At 43.9% G+C, this 18701-nt stretch overlaps 1 protein-coding gene across 3 annotated transcripts in view; it reads left to right on the top strand.

The window, feature by feature from the left end:
- FRMPD3 (FERM and PDZ domain containing 3) overlaps positions 1-18701 on the top strand; it is a 116494-nt gene that overhangs the window by 43943 nt on the left and 53850 nt on the right. For all 3 annotated transcript variants that reach the window (XM_036017125.1, XM_036017126.1, XM_028522987.2), the window contains exons 3-5: positions 8539-8693; positions 11994-12096; positions 16591-16636. In XM_036017125.1, the coding sequence (XP_035873018.1) occupies positions 8539-8693; positions 11994-12096; positions 16591-16636 (304 nt within the window). The remainder of the gene's footprint in view (positions 1-8538; positions 8694-11993; positions 12097-16590; positions 16637-18701) is intronic.

Below are 18701 nucleotides of genomic sequence, written 5' to 3'. Positions count from 1 at the left end.
TTTTTTCCTTGAGATTGGTTTCTAGTTTCAGTCCTTTGTGATCCAAGAAAATGCTTGGTATGATTTCAGTTTTCTTGAATTTGTTGAGGCTTATTTTGCATTCTATCATGTAGTCTATCTTTGAAAATGTTGCATATGCTTTTGAAAAGAATGTTTATTTTGCTTCTTTGGGATGAAAAGTATATATATATATATATATAATCAGTTAAGTCCATTTGATCTAGGACATTGTTCCATGCCACAATGTCTTTGTGGCATTTTGTTTAGAAGATCTGTCTGTTTTTGACAATGAGGTGTTAAAATTCCCCACTATATTAACGTTGCTGTCAATATCTTTCTTGAAGTCCTCTAAGATTTTCTTTAGGTATTTGGGTGCTCCTATGTTGGGTACATATATATTTACAATGTTTATGTCTTCTTGGTGGATTATCCCCTTGAGTATTATGAAGTGACCTTCTGGGTCTCTCTTTGTGGACCTTTTTGCAAGTCTATTTTGTCTGATATGAGTGTTGCTACCCCGGCTTTGTTTTCCCTGTCCGTTTGCTTTGAAAATTTGTTTTCAGCCCTTCACTTTCATCCTGTGCATGTCTTTTATCCTGAGGTGGGTCTCTTGTAGGCAGCATATGTGTGGGTCATGCTTTATTATCCATTCAGCTACTCTATGTCTTTTGAGTGGAACCTTTAATCCATTTACATTTAAGGTTATTATTGATAGGTACTTATTCATTGCCATTTACGTACCTGTGTTCCTCTCTTTCTGTCTCCTTTCCTTCCTTTCCTTAAAGCAGTTTCTTTAGCATTTCTTGCAGAGTTGTTTTGGTGGAGGTGTATTCTTTTAGATTTCTTTTTTCTGGGAAGTTTCTTATTTGGCCTTCCATCTTGATTGAGAGCCTTTCTGAGTAAAGTAGTCTTGGTTGCAGACCTCTGGTTCTCATTACTTGGAATATTTCTTGCCATTCTCTTCTGGCTTGGAGCATTTCCATTAAGAAATCAGCTGGTAGCCTTATTGGGGTGCCTTTGCATGTTACTTCCTATTTCTCCCTTGCTGCCTTTAAGATTCTCTCTTTGTCTTGAAATTTTGCCATTTTAATTACGATGTGTCTTGAGGTGGGCCTCTTTGGGTTTCTCTTGATTGGGACTCTCTGTGTTTCCTGGATTTGTGTGACTTTTTCTCTCATCAAATTATGGAAGTTTTCCATCATTACTTTTTCAAATAGGTTTTCTATCCCTTGCTCTTCTTCTTCTCCTTCTGGTATCCCTATTATACGGATATTATTACGTTTCATATTGTCTTGCATTTCTCTTAATCCCTCTTCATTCCTTCTGAGCCTCTTTTCCTTTTCTTGCTCTTTCTGGGTGTTTTTTTCTACTTTGTCCTCCAATTCGCTGATCTGATCTTCTGCTTTATTGATCCTGCTTTTCATTCCTTCATTTGTGTTTTCAGTTCAGAAATTATATTCTTTATTTCCTCTTGGCCCCTAGTGATAGTTTCTATTTCCTTTTTCATGTTGATATAGTTTGCAGTGAGTTCATTGTAGTTTCCCTGTAGTTCCTGGTAGCTCATTATTAGCTCATTGAGCTTCCTGATAATCATTTCCTTGAACTCAATATCTGATAGTTGAGTTCCCTTTATTTCATTTAGCATTCTTTCTGAGGCTTCCTCCTTTCCTTTCATTTGGGAATTGTTTCTTTGTCTTCTCATTGTTTGGGAGACTCTTCTTGTTAGCCTTTGTTTTTTTAAATTGATCTGTTTTGGTTCCCTGGGTTTATGGTGTGAACTTCTGTGGTATGCTGTGAGATTCAGTGGTGCAGTCTCCTTCTGGTATCCTGGTGTTCACAGCTTCCCCCTACTCTTTTTTGTGATCATTTGGAGGGGTAAGGCAAAATGGTTTAAGACAGCAAGAGAGTGTTCTATGATATTTACAGGAGCAACCAGTAGAGAAGAGATAGGAGATCCTTTGGCTATGTATAGTATTAACCGTGATCTCCCACCCCACTAGCCACTTTTTAGAAAGGATGGAAAGAAGATAAGACTCTTGTTGGGGAGGGAACGATTGTGAGTTGGATGTAGAAAGCAGTGAGGTTGTGGGAGGTCAGATTCTGAGGTAGACTGGGAGTGAAGAATAGTACATAGGTGTAGTGTGTGAGAGAATAGAGTTAACCACTATAGTTATAGATTTCGGGAAACCGTGAAGCAGGCTAAGATCTGGGAGTCGTGTTGTGTAGTATTTACAATTGTGGAATAGCTAGTATTTACAGTAATATTAGAGCACCAATCATATGACAGAATCTATGAGATCTAGATAACAAGAATAGGGAGTATAGAACCTTGTGTAGTATACCAATGGAACACAAATGAAGGACAGTAAATTAGCAATGCACTATGAATGAGATAACATGGGAAACCTATCAAACAATACAATATAACCAGTCAAGCAAAGAAGACTATACAGAAAAAAGAGGAATACCAAAATACTATTAAAATAAAAAATGTAAAAATAATGAAAAAGTGATAATACAAATATGCAATAACTGGCATGTTCAAAAAAAGGAGGAAAAAAACAGAAGAGGGAAGGAAGAAGGGATAAGTTTGGAAAGAAAGGAAGAAGGAATAACAGTAGGATGAAAGTACGAGAAGCATAAGGAATTGAGAGATATAAAAATAATAAGAATTAAAAAAATAAAAAGTTACTTTAAAAAAGACAAAATCAAATAATCAAACAAAAAAAAAAAACTTCTTGTTGGCAAACAGGCCATACCGGTTTTTCTGGTCTTGCTGGCTTCAGTAGGCTGAGGGGAGATTGGTATTGCTTTTCTCCCCTCACTCAGTCAGCCTCTCCCCAGGGCTAGCTGTGTGTTCTACCCAGGGCCAATCTGGTGCCTCTCCACAGGGCTCTGTGTGTGAGATCTGGGTCCTCCTAAGCACGCTCTCCGAAGCTCAAGGCTGTGGGTCCCAGGATCCTGTGGAGTGCCCGCGCCTTCCCTGTGTTCACAGCTGTGTGCTCTGGGGATCCTGTGGAGCACCTGTGCCTTTTCTGCGTTCATGGGTGTAAGCTCTGGGGCTCTGGAGGGCCGCGCACTTCCCCCGAGTTCAAAGCCGTGGGCACTGGGGATTCTGCAGAGCGCCCACACCTTTTCCATGTTTGCAACTGTGGGCTCCAGGTCTTCCACAAAACCTCACTCTCTCTGGGTTTCGGGCGCGGGGTCAGGCTGCCCTTGATCACACAGGCTGGGGCACACACTCTTCCCAGGGGTATGCGTGGGTGCTCACAGCCCCTGTGTGATTGCCTCTCAGTCCTCACTCCCCTGTCTGTGCCTTCAAGCAACCAGGCCTCCCCCCAGTATTGCTCAATCCTTGTTTGGCTGGGGAGGGAGAGGTTGACCCAGCTCTCTCCCAAGTGCCCTGAGGCAGACACAGGAGCGCTGCGCCTGGGGCTGCAACCTCCCTGATTCCCGCGCTGATCCCTGGGCCTTTATTATCCTGAAGCAGTCTCCTTACCGTCTGGTGTTTCCATGTCCACTATAATTTTTGATCTCCTATTTTCATAAATGTTGTGATACTGTTGGGTGTTTGTTCTGTTCCTCAGTAGATCATCTAGGTTTTTCTCCTGTGTGTAGGAGGAAGTGGAATCTGCTCCATCCTACCATGCCACCATCTTCCCTCCCACATTTGTGGGTTTTTTTTTTAAATATTTTCTTTTTTAGATTTTATTTATTTATTTTTAGAGAGGGAAGGGAGGGAGAAAGAGAGAGAGAGAAACATCAATGTGCGGTTGCTGAGGGTCATGGCCTGCAACCCAGGTATGTGCCCTGGCTGGGAATTGAACCTGTGACACTTTGGTTTGCAGCCCACGCTCAATCCACTGAGCTACGCCAGCCAGGGCCCACATTTGTGTTTTAATGAGACCTTCAGTGCCATAACCCAACCTTAATAAAAGCACCACAGTACCCCCACCTGATTGTGGCCCTCCCATTCTCTGAGAATAACATTCTTTTAGATCCTCGCTTCTCAAAGTGTGGTCTGTGGACCAGCAGTATAGACATCACCCTGGAATTTGTTAAACTCTCAGACCATACTCCAGACCTATGGCATCAGAATCATTTTAGTAATATCCCTAGGTGACTCATATGCACATTCAAGTTTGAGCAGCACTGCTAGGGTAAGGAGCAGCTAGCCAAAGTGAGGGCTCCTTTATAGGAAGAAGGAGTTGTGTTTAAACTCCTTATAAGAGGGCTTCAGAGCTCCAAGGATGAGGCTCCCATCCCTTCCACCCAGAGAAGATGGTGTCTCCTGGGGTTCTAGTTGCCATGCTGGATCCCTGGAGCTTCTAGGAGATTCAGGCTCCTGTGATTTCAATAAAAGGGCTAATTGGCCCCACAAGGCTCCAAATCTTGCCAGTTGCAAGGGGAGTGACAAGACTCCCCAAGGAGCCAACCAAATGTAAATAGAAAAGAGCTAAAGACTGTTGCTGATGATTGGAAGTCTAAGCTGTTATATGTATTCTCCTGCCAAAATGTGCTAATGAGAGAGCATCATCTCATAACCTCTCCATCTATTCAGTTCACTTGTCCTTTAGCCATGTTCTACCTAGCAACAGTTGTCAGTGTGAGCTCTAGTAACCTATCCCTCTTTGGACAGTTTGGGGAAGGGATTGGTTTAGCCCACAGAGGAACTGCAGTCAGGGCATCCACAGGGTGCCAGGTGGGTCAGAGAAAGAGCTGCCTGGAAAACAAGGGGACAGAGTGCATTGTGGAGCAGCCTGTTAGAGGCAGAGTTGATGGTGGAAGGGCCTGAACTGTGTGAAGTGGGTGAAGTTTATCTTTAACTCTCTTTCTCTGCTCCTCTGGCTACCCCCAAACAATGCTACTGGTAATATTGCCATGTCTGCATCTGCATGATACATTTAAACTTCCAAAGTGCTTCTGTAGCCACATTTCATTTTATTCTCTCAATAATTCTGAATGAATGGGATCAGATTCAGGTTAATTAGTATGTGGGGTGGCCATCCAGAACTGGTCAGGACAAGGAGTGCTTCTGGCTATAGGGTTGGGCCCAGCCCTGTAATGGAGACTCAATAGCTAGAGAGTGCAGGGCCCCTGAGTGGGTGTAGGCAGGGGTGCTGGGGTTGTGGGCCCTGTCTGAGAGATTTGGCTCTAGCTGGGCTGCTAATGTGGTTCACTTCCCTGGGTCACTTCTTTTTTAACTACCTTGGGGGCTGGGATCAAGGAGTAGTGGTCACCTAGCCTATTTGTCAGGAGAGTTAGAGACCGTGAGGGAATAATGGATGTGAAAGCACCTTTTCTCAGATGAGGTAATAAGTGTAAAAATGAAAAGAACTACCTGACTATAAAGTGTTATCATTAGGCAGAAGAAAAAGGCTAGGCTTTTACCTGGGTCACTGACTACTGGGGGTAAACCTGGCTAGCACAGGGTTAGGAGTTACCTTTGAGGGCCTTAGGTAGTAAGGGGACAGAGTGAAGGCATTGTGCATGTGGGACAAACAAAAGAAAATAGCAGGGCCTAGAAACAATGCTGGGTGGGGTGGAGGGACCATAAGTTTTGGCTGCTTCATAATTTTGTTCAGGGTTGCCTTGTTTGAAGGGACCAGAAACAAAACATCTTTTGAACTCATACTGGTTATTTCTCCCAGGAAAGAACTCATGTGACCTATGGACAGCTGATTTCCTGTCATCCATCATTTTTGCCTTCAGTGTCACTCCCAAGTCTCCAGGCACTTAGCAAATTTCAAAGGAACTGAGATGTAGGCACAGAAAGATGCAAACCCTGGGAGGAAAGGGACAATTTCCATTTGCATTTAAAATGGCCTTCTAGTCTGTCAATGAGGGTGTTTCTTCTCTGACCACAGATGCCTGGGAAGGCCCAGACAGTGTGAGGAAAGGGCTGCCTGAAGGATCTGGGGAGGACTTAGTTAGGGACAGTTTGTCCAACTCAGTTAGGGACAACCCCAGGATGATGTGCTCCACTCACACCGAGACATGTCTGCTTTGTCTGTGGGAAAATAGCTCAGTCCCCTGTGGGAAGATGGGGGCCACCCATGCATAGAACTAGGCTTCATGTCTCTTGCCATCACTGCTCTTTCCTGGTCATTTTAGCACAATGCTTGCCTATTCCATAGATCCCTCTCCAGTTACTACATCTCCTTCTCTGAATATACAACTTAGACCTTAATGCAGGACTTTGTATACTATTCTCAGTTACCACTCTAATTCTTTTGTTCAGTGTATACTTGTCTCTTTTCCCCCTACTAGACTGGAAGGTCTTTGATGGCTGAGATCTGTAACTTTTCTTCCCCTGGAGCTCTGATTGCGTGAGTAGGCATTCAATAAATACTTGTTGATGGATTAACATGAGTCAAAACAGTAAAGCAGAACACTTATGTTGCAAAAGGCTCTTAATTGGGTGGTTCCTCTGGCTCCAGGAGTGTCTGTTTTCATCAATATTGATGGTACCTGATGGCCCAATGAAGACTGAAGTGTCCCCAGTTTTGATAAAAGAAAAAGGCAGCATACTGAGTCTTCAGTGGCCAGGGAACCCTGAGCTCAGGACACCCTGTACTGAGTGCTTCCACGTGTGTCTGGATCTTCCTTCCCAGTGTCCCTGCTCCTTGTGTCACAGCTGTGCAGCCCAACAGGCTCTCATCCTACAGCTTGCCCTGGCTGATGCCTGTGTCAGAAATGAACTGGTGTCATCTGAAGAAGAGGCCCTTTTCCTTCCAAAAAGATCAGATGACAAGAAGAAAAGGGCTCATTTCAGAAGCAGCCCCAGGGGTGAGGCAAAACAACAGCAGCTACAGGAAGATGTTCTCTGGCTCCCTTCAAGGCCAAGTTCCTGCTTGCCACCTGGAGCAGAAAGGAGAGAGGCTCCAGCCTGAAGCCACCTTTGCTGAACCCCTCTTCTGGGAGGACACCAGCCAGCTATGTTCCAGCATCTGAGTGATTTTCTATTAAAAAGTGACCATTTATATTACCAGTGTGGGAGGGAAGGGGCCAGTTTCTGAATTTACTTTCATTAGGCTTGACCTCATCCCAGCAGCCCCTTTTGGCTCCTTGAGGGGTAACAGGCCCCAAGCCAGCTTGTGTGCAGCTAGAGGTGATGTGGCTGGATTCAAATTAGCCATAGTCTGCCTTTATTCTCGAATTCTTTTATGAGAGTGACAAGCCCAGAACTTTGAATTTATCTTTTATACAATTACTTTCTCCTCCCCCCATAAATAGACCTAAAGTTCCTCTCTAATTACTGAATATGTGTCCTGATAAATGAACTAATTATTTGAAACCATTTGTTAGTGAGGTATTTGGTATTCTTAGCTAGTAAATAATCATTCTCATATTGTGAGAACCTCCCACTTCTTTTACAAACTTTATACTAGTTTGATTAATTAACTCCTGGCCCTCTGTATCTTGTTCAGAAGGGCTCTGCCCGGAATCCTAGTTTTCAAGGATACACACACTGAGGCTAGGAAACTCAACCCATTTATTAGGCCAGAAAGCCAGAGGGTAGAGTGATGCCAAGTCAGGGAATTCAGGCCCTGGGTTTCTTGGCTCTGGTCCCCTCTCTTCCACTTCCACCTACCTTGTCCTACCCATTGGCCATTCATTCCCCTCTTTACCTCCTTCCCTGCTGCTGTCACACAGTGCCCTCACCCCTCAGGGCTTTTCATTCTAATACTTAGCTCAGAGCCATACTTCCATGCAGGTGGCCTCGCCCTGGCCCTTGCTATGGAACCTTTATAAAGTCCTTGTGTAATTCCTAACCTTCAGTAACTTAAGTTGTAGGCATTGAAGAGCCATCTGTAATCCCTCCCAGGTACTGTGTCAGCGATATTTCTTCTCCAAGCTCACCTGGAGTTCAGTTCTTCTGGCAGCCATAGGGCACAGCTCTCCTTCTTGCCCACAGGAGCCATTGTGCAGTTATTCCATTTACTGAAATTAGTTGGCATTATGTCCAATTGTGTAAGGCAGTGGTCCTCTCTGTTAGCCCATTTGTTTATATATGCCATCTAAATATTTTATTGTTATATATCACCCAAGGGACATTAAAGTTTAAAATCACTCAAGGACTGAATGAAGGTGCTCCACATTCTGAAATGGTTTCACAGTCCTTCCCTATATACTTGCTTATTTTGTAGTCCTTTCCCTCATAGTTTTGGTTTCTCTTAAGGAGGTAATAGCCAATTCAATGGATAGTACCAATTAACCTTCAGAACAACACAATTCCATTTAGGCTCCTTTTAGAGTCCCAATATCTTGAGGAAAGGATTGACTAATGTCAGGCTCTGGCAGCAGTGTCCTCTATTGACTCTGGCCCTGTAGACAGGAGACAAGTGGCTTCTCCTTTCCAGACTCCTCTTTCTCCAATCTGAAACAGTGCCTCTGCTGGTTCCAAAAGATGCAGGAAATTAAGTGTGTGAACTCCCAGGTGCCATGGCTGGCACCCTAATCGGTGTCCCTTACATCTGCTTCTGAGGTTTAGTTGCCTTTGCATCTTGTTTTGCTCCCATGTTCCCCTTCCCTTAGTCATGTGATGCAGGAAAAGAGTACAAATGATATGGAATGTGAGCAGCTGCCAGCAGAGACACTGCGACAAGTGACCATTCACCGAGACCCTATATATGGCTTTGGCTTCGTGGCCGACAGTGAGAGGCCTGTGGTGGTGCGATCTGTGAGGCCAGGTAGGTGTCCCTCAGGTACTCCCCTAGCCCTGGATCCTAGCCTCCAACACCTACACATCTTCCCAAAGAGAAGAGCTCCTGAGTACATTGTGTTGCCAAAGAACTCACGAAGAGTTGGTAAAGACTTGCCAGCCGATCACTGTGTGAGGGAGCTGGTCTTTTAAGACTGACTGACATAAGCCTTTGAGACTGCATGGTACTTTAGACAGGGGCTGCAGTTGATCATTTAGTAGGGTCTGGATCTTAATGAAGCTTCCCATTTGCCTAGAGCCTTCATAGAAGAGCCATACTGCCTTGGATGAAAATTTTAATTTCAATTCAACAAGTATTTATAGATTGCCTACTCTAAGACCAGCAAGGTTGTAGGGAAGTACATGACATAGTTCCTGTCCCCAAGAATATAACCATCTGACTGTGGAGACTGGTACACAGTCATGAACTACATCAGCCACTGAAGACTGGAATCAGGATTCAGACCGTAGGTGAGAGAGAAGAGGAGAATGAAATCTCTGAATGCCATAGTGGCAATAACAGTAGCTACCATTGATTAAGCACCTGCTTTGTGCTTTACATAATCTCATTTAATTTTCACAGCCAAGCCTGCAAGGTAAATAATATCATTGTCATTTTATAAATGAAGAAACTGAAGCAGAGAGGAAGAGAAATGACTTTTCCAGGGTCACTCAGCTAGAAAGAAACAGAGGCAGGATTTGTAACTGAGCCTGATTGATACCATGCTGGGGAAGCAGGGCTTGAATGGGGCCATGTGAGATGAAACACGCAAAAGCCCCACCTTAACAGTGAAACATTCCATCATGAATGAAATAGGAAAGGGCCTAGACACTGTTTTATTCCAAACCTGCTAGGCATTGACAGAAAGGACAGACAGAAAGCACCTTTATTCCTGACTTGCTGGTCCTTAGGATTTAAATGTTTACAACAGTTTCTTGCTTAGTCAAGAGGAACAGCCAGAGTACAAAACTTTCTGGCAGAAATTTGATAAATTTTGTAATCCTCAAAGGACAAGAAATAGATTTTGTAAGCTCTCTCTTGAACTAGAGGGCATAGAGAAAAAAATCAATTCAGTACAGGAGTTCGTGGCTGACCCAAGACTCCCAATTCAGTCATACTGTTTGGCAAAAGGTTTTTGGTTTCTGAGTCTCTGATCAGAAGTCAAAGTAGTTCTGGGTAAGAGGAACCAGATAAGACTTGGTAACAGACCACCAGGAACCTCTTCTTTTACTTCAAAGGAGACAGAATTCACAGGGCCAAAGGAAGCCTTGAGCTTCAAGTGGCATAATGAGGAAGAAGAGTTGCAAGAGTAGAGAGAAGGAAAGCCACAAGAAAGGGCCGCAGAAAGCCATGAGACTGGTAGGCCAGTCTAGTGTAGACTTGGGCTGATTCACAGAGCTGTTTATGCCCCAGATGGCCCCCATATGTACATGACTTCTTTGGTTCTATATTTGAGACCTCAAGAAAGGACAAGAAGTATCCTATAGAGAAATGAGTATGGTTGAACATGCCAACAAACCATTCTGTGAAAGCAGCAGAAAATGAATGCTTCTTACCACTGCCATCAGAGAGTTGAGTTCCATAGGACATTTTCTATTAAAGGGAAGGAAGGGAGAAAGGGAGAAAATATGTAGAGTTGCCTCCACTTAAAAGATTGACATTTATGGCAGATGTAGATAAAAGGAATGAAATGAGTTGAAGAAACTGTCCCTCAGAAGATATAATAACTAACATTTATCAAATTCTTATCAACATCAATCAGCTGTTTTAAGTGCTATACATTCATCATCTCATTTATCCTCCCAACATTCTTTTGATGTGTAGGTCTAAGTATTTTCCCATCTTACAGATGGGGAAAGAGATTCAGATAGATTAAATGTCTTGTCCAAAGCCATGCATCTAATGAATGGCAGTTGGGACTAGAGTCCAGGTCTGGCTGACTGCAAAGAGTGGACTCTTCACCATTATGCTTTCTGCTCCTAAAGTCACTGTGCTGTTGAAAGACTTGGCTGAGGGGGTTGAAGGCCATTGCTGTTGGAATGGTGAATCCTGTTGGCTGAGCTGGCACAGCCACCCTCAGAATGCAGGCCCCATGCTCCAGAGCCATTGAGCTACATGCTCAAGTGACATAGTTTCTTGCGTTTTGTTCATGTTTTTGGAGTTTTCATAGGAAACTTCTTTGTAGAGAGAGGAAGCACTTGGGATCTGACCCTTTAAACTGGACACAATCAAGAGTTCAGGATGGTCTGAGATTGGAACATGTCATTAAACATTTCTTTTGGGTTTGAGTGAGGCTGTGTCTCATTTCTCATTCTCCCTGAATCTCTGAAAAGCTTTTCTTTTTTTTAAGATTTTATTTATTTATTTTTAGAGAGGGAAGGGAGAGAGAGAGAGAGAGACAGAGAGAGAGAGACAGAGAGACAGAGAGAGAGAGAGAGACAGAGACATCAATGTGCAGTTGCTGGGGCCTGTGGCCTGCAACCCAGGCATGTGCCCTGGCTGGGAATCGAACCTGCAACACTTTGGTTCGCAGCCCATGCTCAATCCACTGAGCTACGCCAGCCAGGGCTTTGAAAAGCTTTTCTATAAGAATATCTTTGCTAAACACCAAGGGCAGCACTGCCTGTACCACTCAACCCCCACCCTTTACCTCAACCAAGAAGATAATGTCAAACAGATCTGCTTTCTTAACCTCAACAGTAAAAATGAGAATGAGAAAAAGCAATTTCCAACTTCCCATGATTTAGGATCTTTGTCTTCCCCACCGTCATTTATTGGAGAACATCCCTCAGAGTTGAAAGAAACCCTTTGGGTTTTTTAGTCAATCACCCATCTCCAGGCATGTGAATGCCTAAATATTTCAGAGCAGCAGGTATGAATAGTGTTCAAGTAAGAAGATTCTTCTCATCATCTGTATCACCTCCAGCAGACTGAAAGTCATTCTTTAAGCCTAAACTTGGTGAAGTGGAAGCCTGTGTTCCTCTTTAGAACCCAGCCAGGACAACACTCATTTGCCTCATCTGAGGCCTTTGCTACCACACTGCTCCCATCCAAAGGAGGTCCACTTCATTCTCTTTCTTTAATCCCCTGTCCTCCATCTTCTACAGGCAGCAGTGGCAAAGCTCAAACACCACCACTGCCACCCCCTCCCCAGCACCACTCAGCCTGCACAATCTCCTACAGGCTTCAACACACACTTCAGCTTCCTCAGACACTGGGAATTCCCTCAGAACTGAGCTTTCCCACCAGTGGCCCTAAGCCCTCATGCCTCTCTCCTCTCCTCTGCAGGAGGCCCCGCTGAGGACAAGCTCCTGACTGGTGACCAGATTGTGGCTATTAATGAGGAGGACGTGAGTGAAGCCCCCAGGGAGAGGTTCATAGAACTCATCAGGTAACAGGTGCCTTCTGGATCTTGGCAGGAGCTGAATACTCCCCCTTCCCCTGTCCCACCAGTGGCATAGGGCTACCATGGTCCTCCCTGGCACTGAAAGAGGAGCCCTTTCAGGAACAGCAACCCTAGCCAGGGCTCCTGTCTACTTAGGACTTCAGGGTTCAGCCCTTCTGGGACTCCAGGGGCCCTCATACACTCTGGTTTAGCCTTCTCCAGTGATGTGAGCAGACACAAAGAACAGCCTCCTGCCAGAGTTCCCCTCACACCTTCTAACTCACTACTCACCTCACCCAGACCCCTTGGTTTTTGACTTACTGTGCAGTGGGACAAACCAAGTGACCAATGAGTACCAAACATGGCATTAAAAGAACACTCTGAGCCCTGGCTAGTGTAGCTCAGTGGATTGAGTGCGGGCCTGTGAATCAAAGGTTCACCGGTTCTATTCCCACTCAGGGCACATGCCTGGGTTGGGGGCCAGGTCCCAAGTAGGGGGCATGTGAGAGGCAACCACACATTGATGTAATTGACCAGGGTTGGGGCCCACACATATGTATATAAAGAAATTTTAAAAAGTACACTCTGAGATAAGTACAGTGTAAACAAGACATTGTTTTGTACCTCTCCACCCCTCCACCCCCCAAAAAAAACAAGAAGAAGAAAATCGAAATCCCTGGCCAGTGGTTTGAGGATGGGAACCTGCCATTGTGGATTTTACTCATGGTATGTGTGACCCCTTCATGACCTCCACATGGGGGCAAGTGAGAGAAAGAAAAGAATATCAGGGGACCACAACCACCTGTATGTGGGGGTAATCACATTGACATTTTCCCTTCCTTACACCATTCACACTACATACCACATACTCCATGCATACCACACACACTCATACACATACCATGCCACCACGTAGTGCACACACATACACCATTCACACTACATATCATGCATACACATACCACACACCATGCCTTCACATAGCACTCACACACCACATGACATACATACACCCTATCGCAACACACACTCACACACACCATGCACACCACATACATGAGATCTGTCTAGAAGGTATCCAGCCATGTAATATGAAAGGCAGAAACATTTACAGAAGAAGAGGCAAGGTATAAGGAACATTGTACATAGGACAATGAAGCCTCACTCCCCTTCAAAGTAGGTACCTTGGGACCTCTCACACTTATCCCAATCTCCATCAGCTGCTCTGTCATATTTTCCTGAATATCACTGATGGTCTAGAATTGCTTCCCTTTCCTTTTTTTTTTAAGATTTTACTTACTTATTTTAGAAAGGGGAAGGGAGGGAGAATGAGGGAGATAAACATCAATGTGTGGTTGCCTCTCGCGTGCCCCCTACTGGGGACCTGGCCTGCAACCCAGGCATGTGCCCTAAACTGGGAATTGAACTGGCGATCCTTTGATTCACAGGCCCGCACTCAATCCACTGAGCCACACCAGCTAGGGCTTGAAATATCTTCCCTTTCAAAGGTGATTTTAGTTTTGGGAAAAGCCAGAAGTCGCAGGGCACCACATCTGGGCTGTAGGGGGCCTGAGTCACCTAGGTGATTTGATGTTTCATCAAAAACCTCTGCATGAGACATGATGCATGAATGGGCATGTTGTTGTGATGAAGCTGCCAATCACCAGTCACCTATACCAGTGGCCTTCTGATTCATCCGAATAGTTTCCAATAGTTTCTACAGAGGAATGTTCAAGCTTAATGCAAAATTTGATGCAGATTCGTTGCTTTACTTGCTTAGTCATTTTGCATGCAATAACCACACAGTACACATGCTCACTCAATGGCATCTACCACCCCCACTAATATAGTGCAGTCATCCTTGTTCATGCATGCTCATTACAGTCCACTCTCCTTGGCTGCTAGGTTATACTGATGTTTCACAAACCATTCTCGTTGTATTGTTAGTGGCTGGACTTTTTGTGGACAAATCTTGTATGCTCACACATACACCATGCACACCGCATGCCTCCCACACCACTTATCATCTACTTTATTACCACACACACAACACACATACACTGCACACCCACACACACCACAGATTCATGCTATGCCACCACAAACCACACACACCATGCACAATACATACCACACATGCCGTGCACATACTCATAACATGCCACCACACACCACACACCATGAACTACACACATGCTTATATATACCTGTGCCACATGCTTACATACACATACATACATCATACGCAATCCACTACCTCACACTCCCACCACATGCACACATACATACCACCCACATATACCCTTGCATAGACTTGTTGTTAGGGAATGAGGGGATAGGGGTGCAAGTTTTAAATTCTGTGGGCTAACCTTAGTTTGGGGGACCTGGCTATCTCTCCCCAAATGAAACCATGTGCTATCTCTCTCACTCTCTTTCTCTGACTTATGTAGCCTGTTCCATCTCTGCCTCCATCTCTTTCAACCCTTCTTGCTTCAGAGTGATTTTTATCCCATTCATCTTTCATGCCCTACCAAAGCCCACCTGACCCTGAGTTCCTGCCTCACCTTCAAAGGCCGACTTAGTGCTCTGAGTATGCAGCAGCACCCTTTCGTTAGCTCTGAAGGGATTTGGAATGTTCCCTCTTGAAGTCTACAGCAGGCCTTTCTTGAAAAACCCCCCTTCCAGCTCAATATATTGGAATGTGTCTGGTCCCTAATGACATTTAGTTGGTCTCTTCTCTAAATTCAGTTGTCCATTGTATTCCACACTTCTCACTCTATCACCATACCAGTATGAAGTGAGTTCTTTTAACCTAATCTGGACATGTTGGGGTTCTTTCAACCCAACCTCTCAGAAGTCTTTGCTTTGCTTCCAGTAAATATCTTTATACCCTAGAACAAGGTAGCCCAATCTTGTGAGGGAGTCCAGAGCTCCTTTGGGGTCAAAATGGAGCTTGCTCACTTGATATCCTTAGGGGCTAGTAGATCATTCATTCATTAGTTCATTCATTCATTAAATATTTATTATTGAGTGTGTACTGTGCACGAGACACTGTTCTAAAGCACTGAATATACAGCATGTGTGAATAGGACAGACAAAATCCATGTGCATTAGAGTTTACATTCTAGTGGAATGAAATATACTATCAGCAATAAACATGATAAATAACTATACAGTATACTAGAAGCTGATGAGTGTTATTAAAGACTCGAATGTGGATCAGAATAAAGAGGATCAGGAGTACTGAGTACAGGAGTACAGAATGCATGGCCAGTGTCAGGCTCATTGAGAAGGTGACATTTGAAGAAAGTCTTGAAAGAGGTGAGCATGTTGGAGAAAGAAAGACCCAGGGCCAAGGCACCATGGCAGGAGTGTATCTGGCATATTTGGGTAACAGGAGAGAATCCAATGTGTGGAATGGGGTAAGGAGGGGGGAGAGTTGTAGGCACTATTAAGGACTTTGGCTTTTTTCTACTTGAAATGGGGAGATGTGGCAGGGGCTGGAGCAAATAAATCACATAATTATGTTCCTGCTCTCTGTAAGAGACAGATTTTTCTGTGGTGTTTTCCCTGGAACACAACTCCTTCTTTCTCCTGGGAGCTTCCCAGACCCTGGCACTGATTCATCCTGGAATTTTGCCTCACTGAATATGCATAATGTTCCAGTCTTTAAGCAGGGGGCTTGGCTTTTCTTGAGTCACCAGAATCAAGGGCATTTTCACTCTCCTTCTGGGATACCTTTATTCCCAGAAACATTTGAAAAAGGCCAGCAATGAGAGGGGGTGCTCCTTCAAGGCAAACTCTTTCCAGTAATTTTAGTTATTTTAAAGGATTATGCATTCCTGGGAGAAAATGTTCATACCTCACAGCCTGTTTGATCATTGGCATAATTCATGTTGGAAGAGTTTCAACTTCTTCATTCTTTTGAATACTTGCTATCAGGAGAGTCTTGGCTTCCATCTGTGGCTCCCTGGCTCATGTTTTTTGATCCTTCAATTAAAACAAATCTGTTGAGTATGAGTCATGGTGACCAAACGATCTCCTTTGGGTTTTTCCTTTGAGTGCCCCCTCTTGCTTAAATATCAAATTGCCAATAATCATAGTACATGGTTCTCAAGACTGAGTGTGTGCCCTTTGAATTTCATAATTCAGGCCTTTAGTTTTTCTTGAGAATTTTCTAGTCTGCAGATAAAATTACTCCTAAGGTTTGGGGATTTCTACAGAGAGAATATGAGAAGGATTATTAAAAATCCTGAAAAATGACAACCTCAGGGATAATGATAACACCATTTCAGATACCTGTGTGAACCTATATGGATGGTGTATGTCAGCTACCACAAATGATGGGAGGTGAGGCAGCTATGCAGATCTTCAGATTGCCCTCTGTCCTAATCCATATACCTGAATGAAGCTCAGGGGGAAATTCTGGTGTTGCTTCTTGTGCTAGATGAGTACTTAGTGCATAATACACTACTCTTCTGTTCCCTCTTTTCTCTTTAGGAGTACTAAGGAATTCGTTGTTCTTACAGTTCTGCACACTCATCAGGTGAGTGAGCTTCTTTGCTATCTACCCTTCTTCCTAAAATGAGAGGACTCCATATAAGAAAGTGATAGTGATGAGAGAGAAGGTGGGAGAAGAGACTAGGACCAACATTTTGTAATCCAAGGAATTAGGACTAGACTTAAAACATACCTTCTTAATGTCTTACCTACTCTCATGTCCAAGGTTTGAGAATTTTAAAGGGCTATACAGTGCTCTATGCCCTCTACTTTATCCCACTTAAACTGCCTACCTTCACAGTTCCAGAGGTACTTTACAGAGATATTTTCTACATCTTTTTTCTGTATCCCATCAAAATTTATCTGTCCAGTGTTTAACCCCCATAAAGTCCTTGCAGGCAGTGGGTGGAAATCTTATTCATTCATTCATACAGGTATTTACTAAATGGCCTGCATTGTATGAGACCCACCACTGTATGTGGGGAATTTAACATACAGTTTCTGGGGAGGTACAGTTCAACAAACAGGTTGATCTGTGTCCTGGTTCAATCACTAATTGGCTGTGTGATCAGTTAAAAGGTGTTTCCTTTTCTGAATCTGTTTCTTCATCCATAAATTGAGGGTTTAGACTAGAACAGTGTTTCCCAAATTTGCCTGATCACATAGTCATCAGGATTACTTATTAAAAGTGAAAATTCCCAGGCTCCTCTCCTTAAGAGTTAGATTCACAAGGCCCAGTGTCCTTTGCTACATTATATCCTGATAGTAATTTTAACTCAAATGCACAACTTCAAGTATACACATTCCATGTGCAAAACTCAGAGCCTTCCTTACACCTCCAGTCTGGTTGTCCCTTCCCAGTGTCTACAACACTCCCCTACACCCCAGCACTGAAGTTTCACTCCCATCCTATAGCCACAGGAGAATCACCTGTTGGGGTGAGGAGCATGAAAGCAGGGGAGGCTTCACAGAGGAGGATGCACCTGAGCTAGACCTTGAAGGATAGGGCAGGATTTCCCAGGCAAAGATGAAGGGAAAGATTTTCCAGAGAATGATGACATTTCGTGCAAGGCCAGGGACAGGGCATAGGTGCAAATCAGGCTGCATATCACAGGCCAAGTTTTTGTTTCTCTGGGATACATGCCCAAAAGTACTATTGTTCAGATATGGAGTATATTAAATGAGTAGTTTATCAAAGAAAACTACCATGCCATTTTCCAAAGTGGCTGTGACATTTTACATTCCTGTGAAATATTACATTTATATGTATTTATTGTATACATCCCTCATTTGAATGTCAGTTCCATGAGGATAGAGACTGTTTTGTTCACTGCTATATCCCCAGTGTCTGGAGTAGCACCTGACAGAGTTGGCACCTGATAAATATTTGTTGAAGGAATGAAGGAAATCAAACTGCTAGCCATCACAGCAACCTAAACTAAAGTGTCCAAACTTAGCTGCAGAATGAAAAGGTAAACACTCCCCCTATCTCCGTCTCAACTGTCATCCTAGTGCCATCGCCCTTTGCCTCCAGTTCTGATGCCCCCACTGTCCTACTCCATAGCCTCTTTGCTAAGGCCAAGCTGTTTTCCTTCTCCTCCTTGTACATTCCTTAGTTCTTGCTGCCCTGCAGACTTCTGTCCTTGTTTTAGTCCATATCTCTTCTAATAGATGGCTGTTTCCTTTAAGACTTGGCATATGACTCATGTCTTCTAAACACCTATTCCTGACTAACCTCAGTGAGAACTTTTAATTCATTCATTCATCAAACCTTTACTGAATGCCTACTGTTCTAGGTGTTCTTCCAGACAGGAAATATAGCAGTGCATGGGACAGACATGGTTCCTCCCTCAGAGAGCTTAAATTCTAATTCCTGGCCTTGTGATCTCTAAACTCTTTGAGCATAGATGTGGGAGAACACATACACACAGGGGTGATAATCAAAACAATTAGCAGCCTGTACAGTAGGGGCCATCCTATCAGAATGTAAGCCAATAGGCACTGGAGTAGAGCCTTGAAGGCCCCCTAACTGTACCAGGTGTTAACCCTTCAGTTGATCAATTGTAAATAGGTCCCAGGGGAGAAGTCAGGTGGTATCCAGGAAGCTTAGG

This window comes from Phyllostomus discolor, chromosome X (assembly GCF_004126475.2).
Source record: "Phyllostomus discolor isolate MPI-MPIP mPhyDis1 chromosome X, mPhyDis1.pri.v3, whole genome shotgun sequence".
Classification (NCBI taxonomy): Eukaryota; Metazoa; Chordata; class Mammalia; order Chiroptera; family Phyllostomidae; genus Phyllostomus; species Phyllostomus discolor.
The sequence above is the reverse complement of the archived record's forward strand: the minus strand, read 5'-3'. Positions and strand labels throughout refer to the sequence as shown.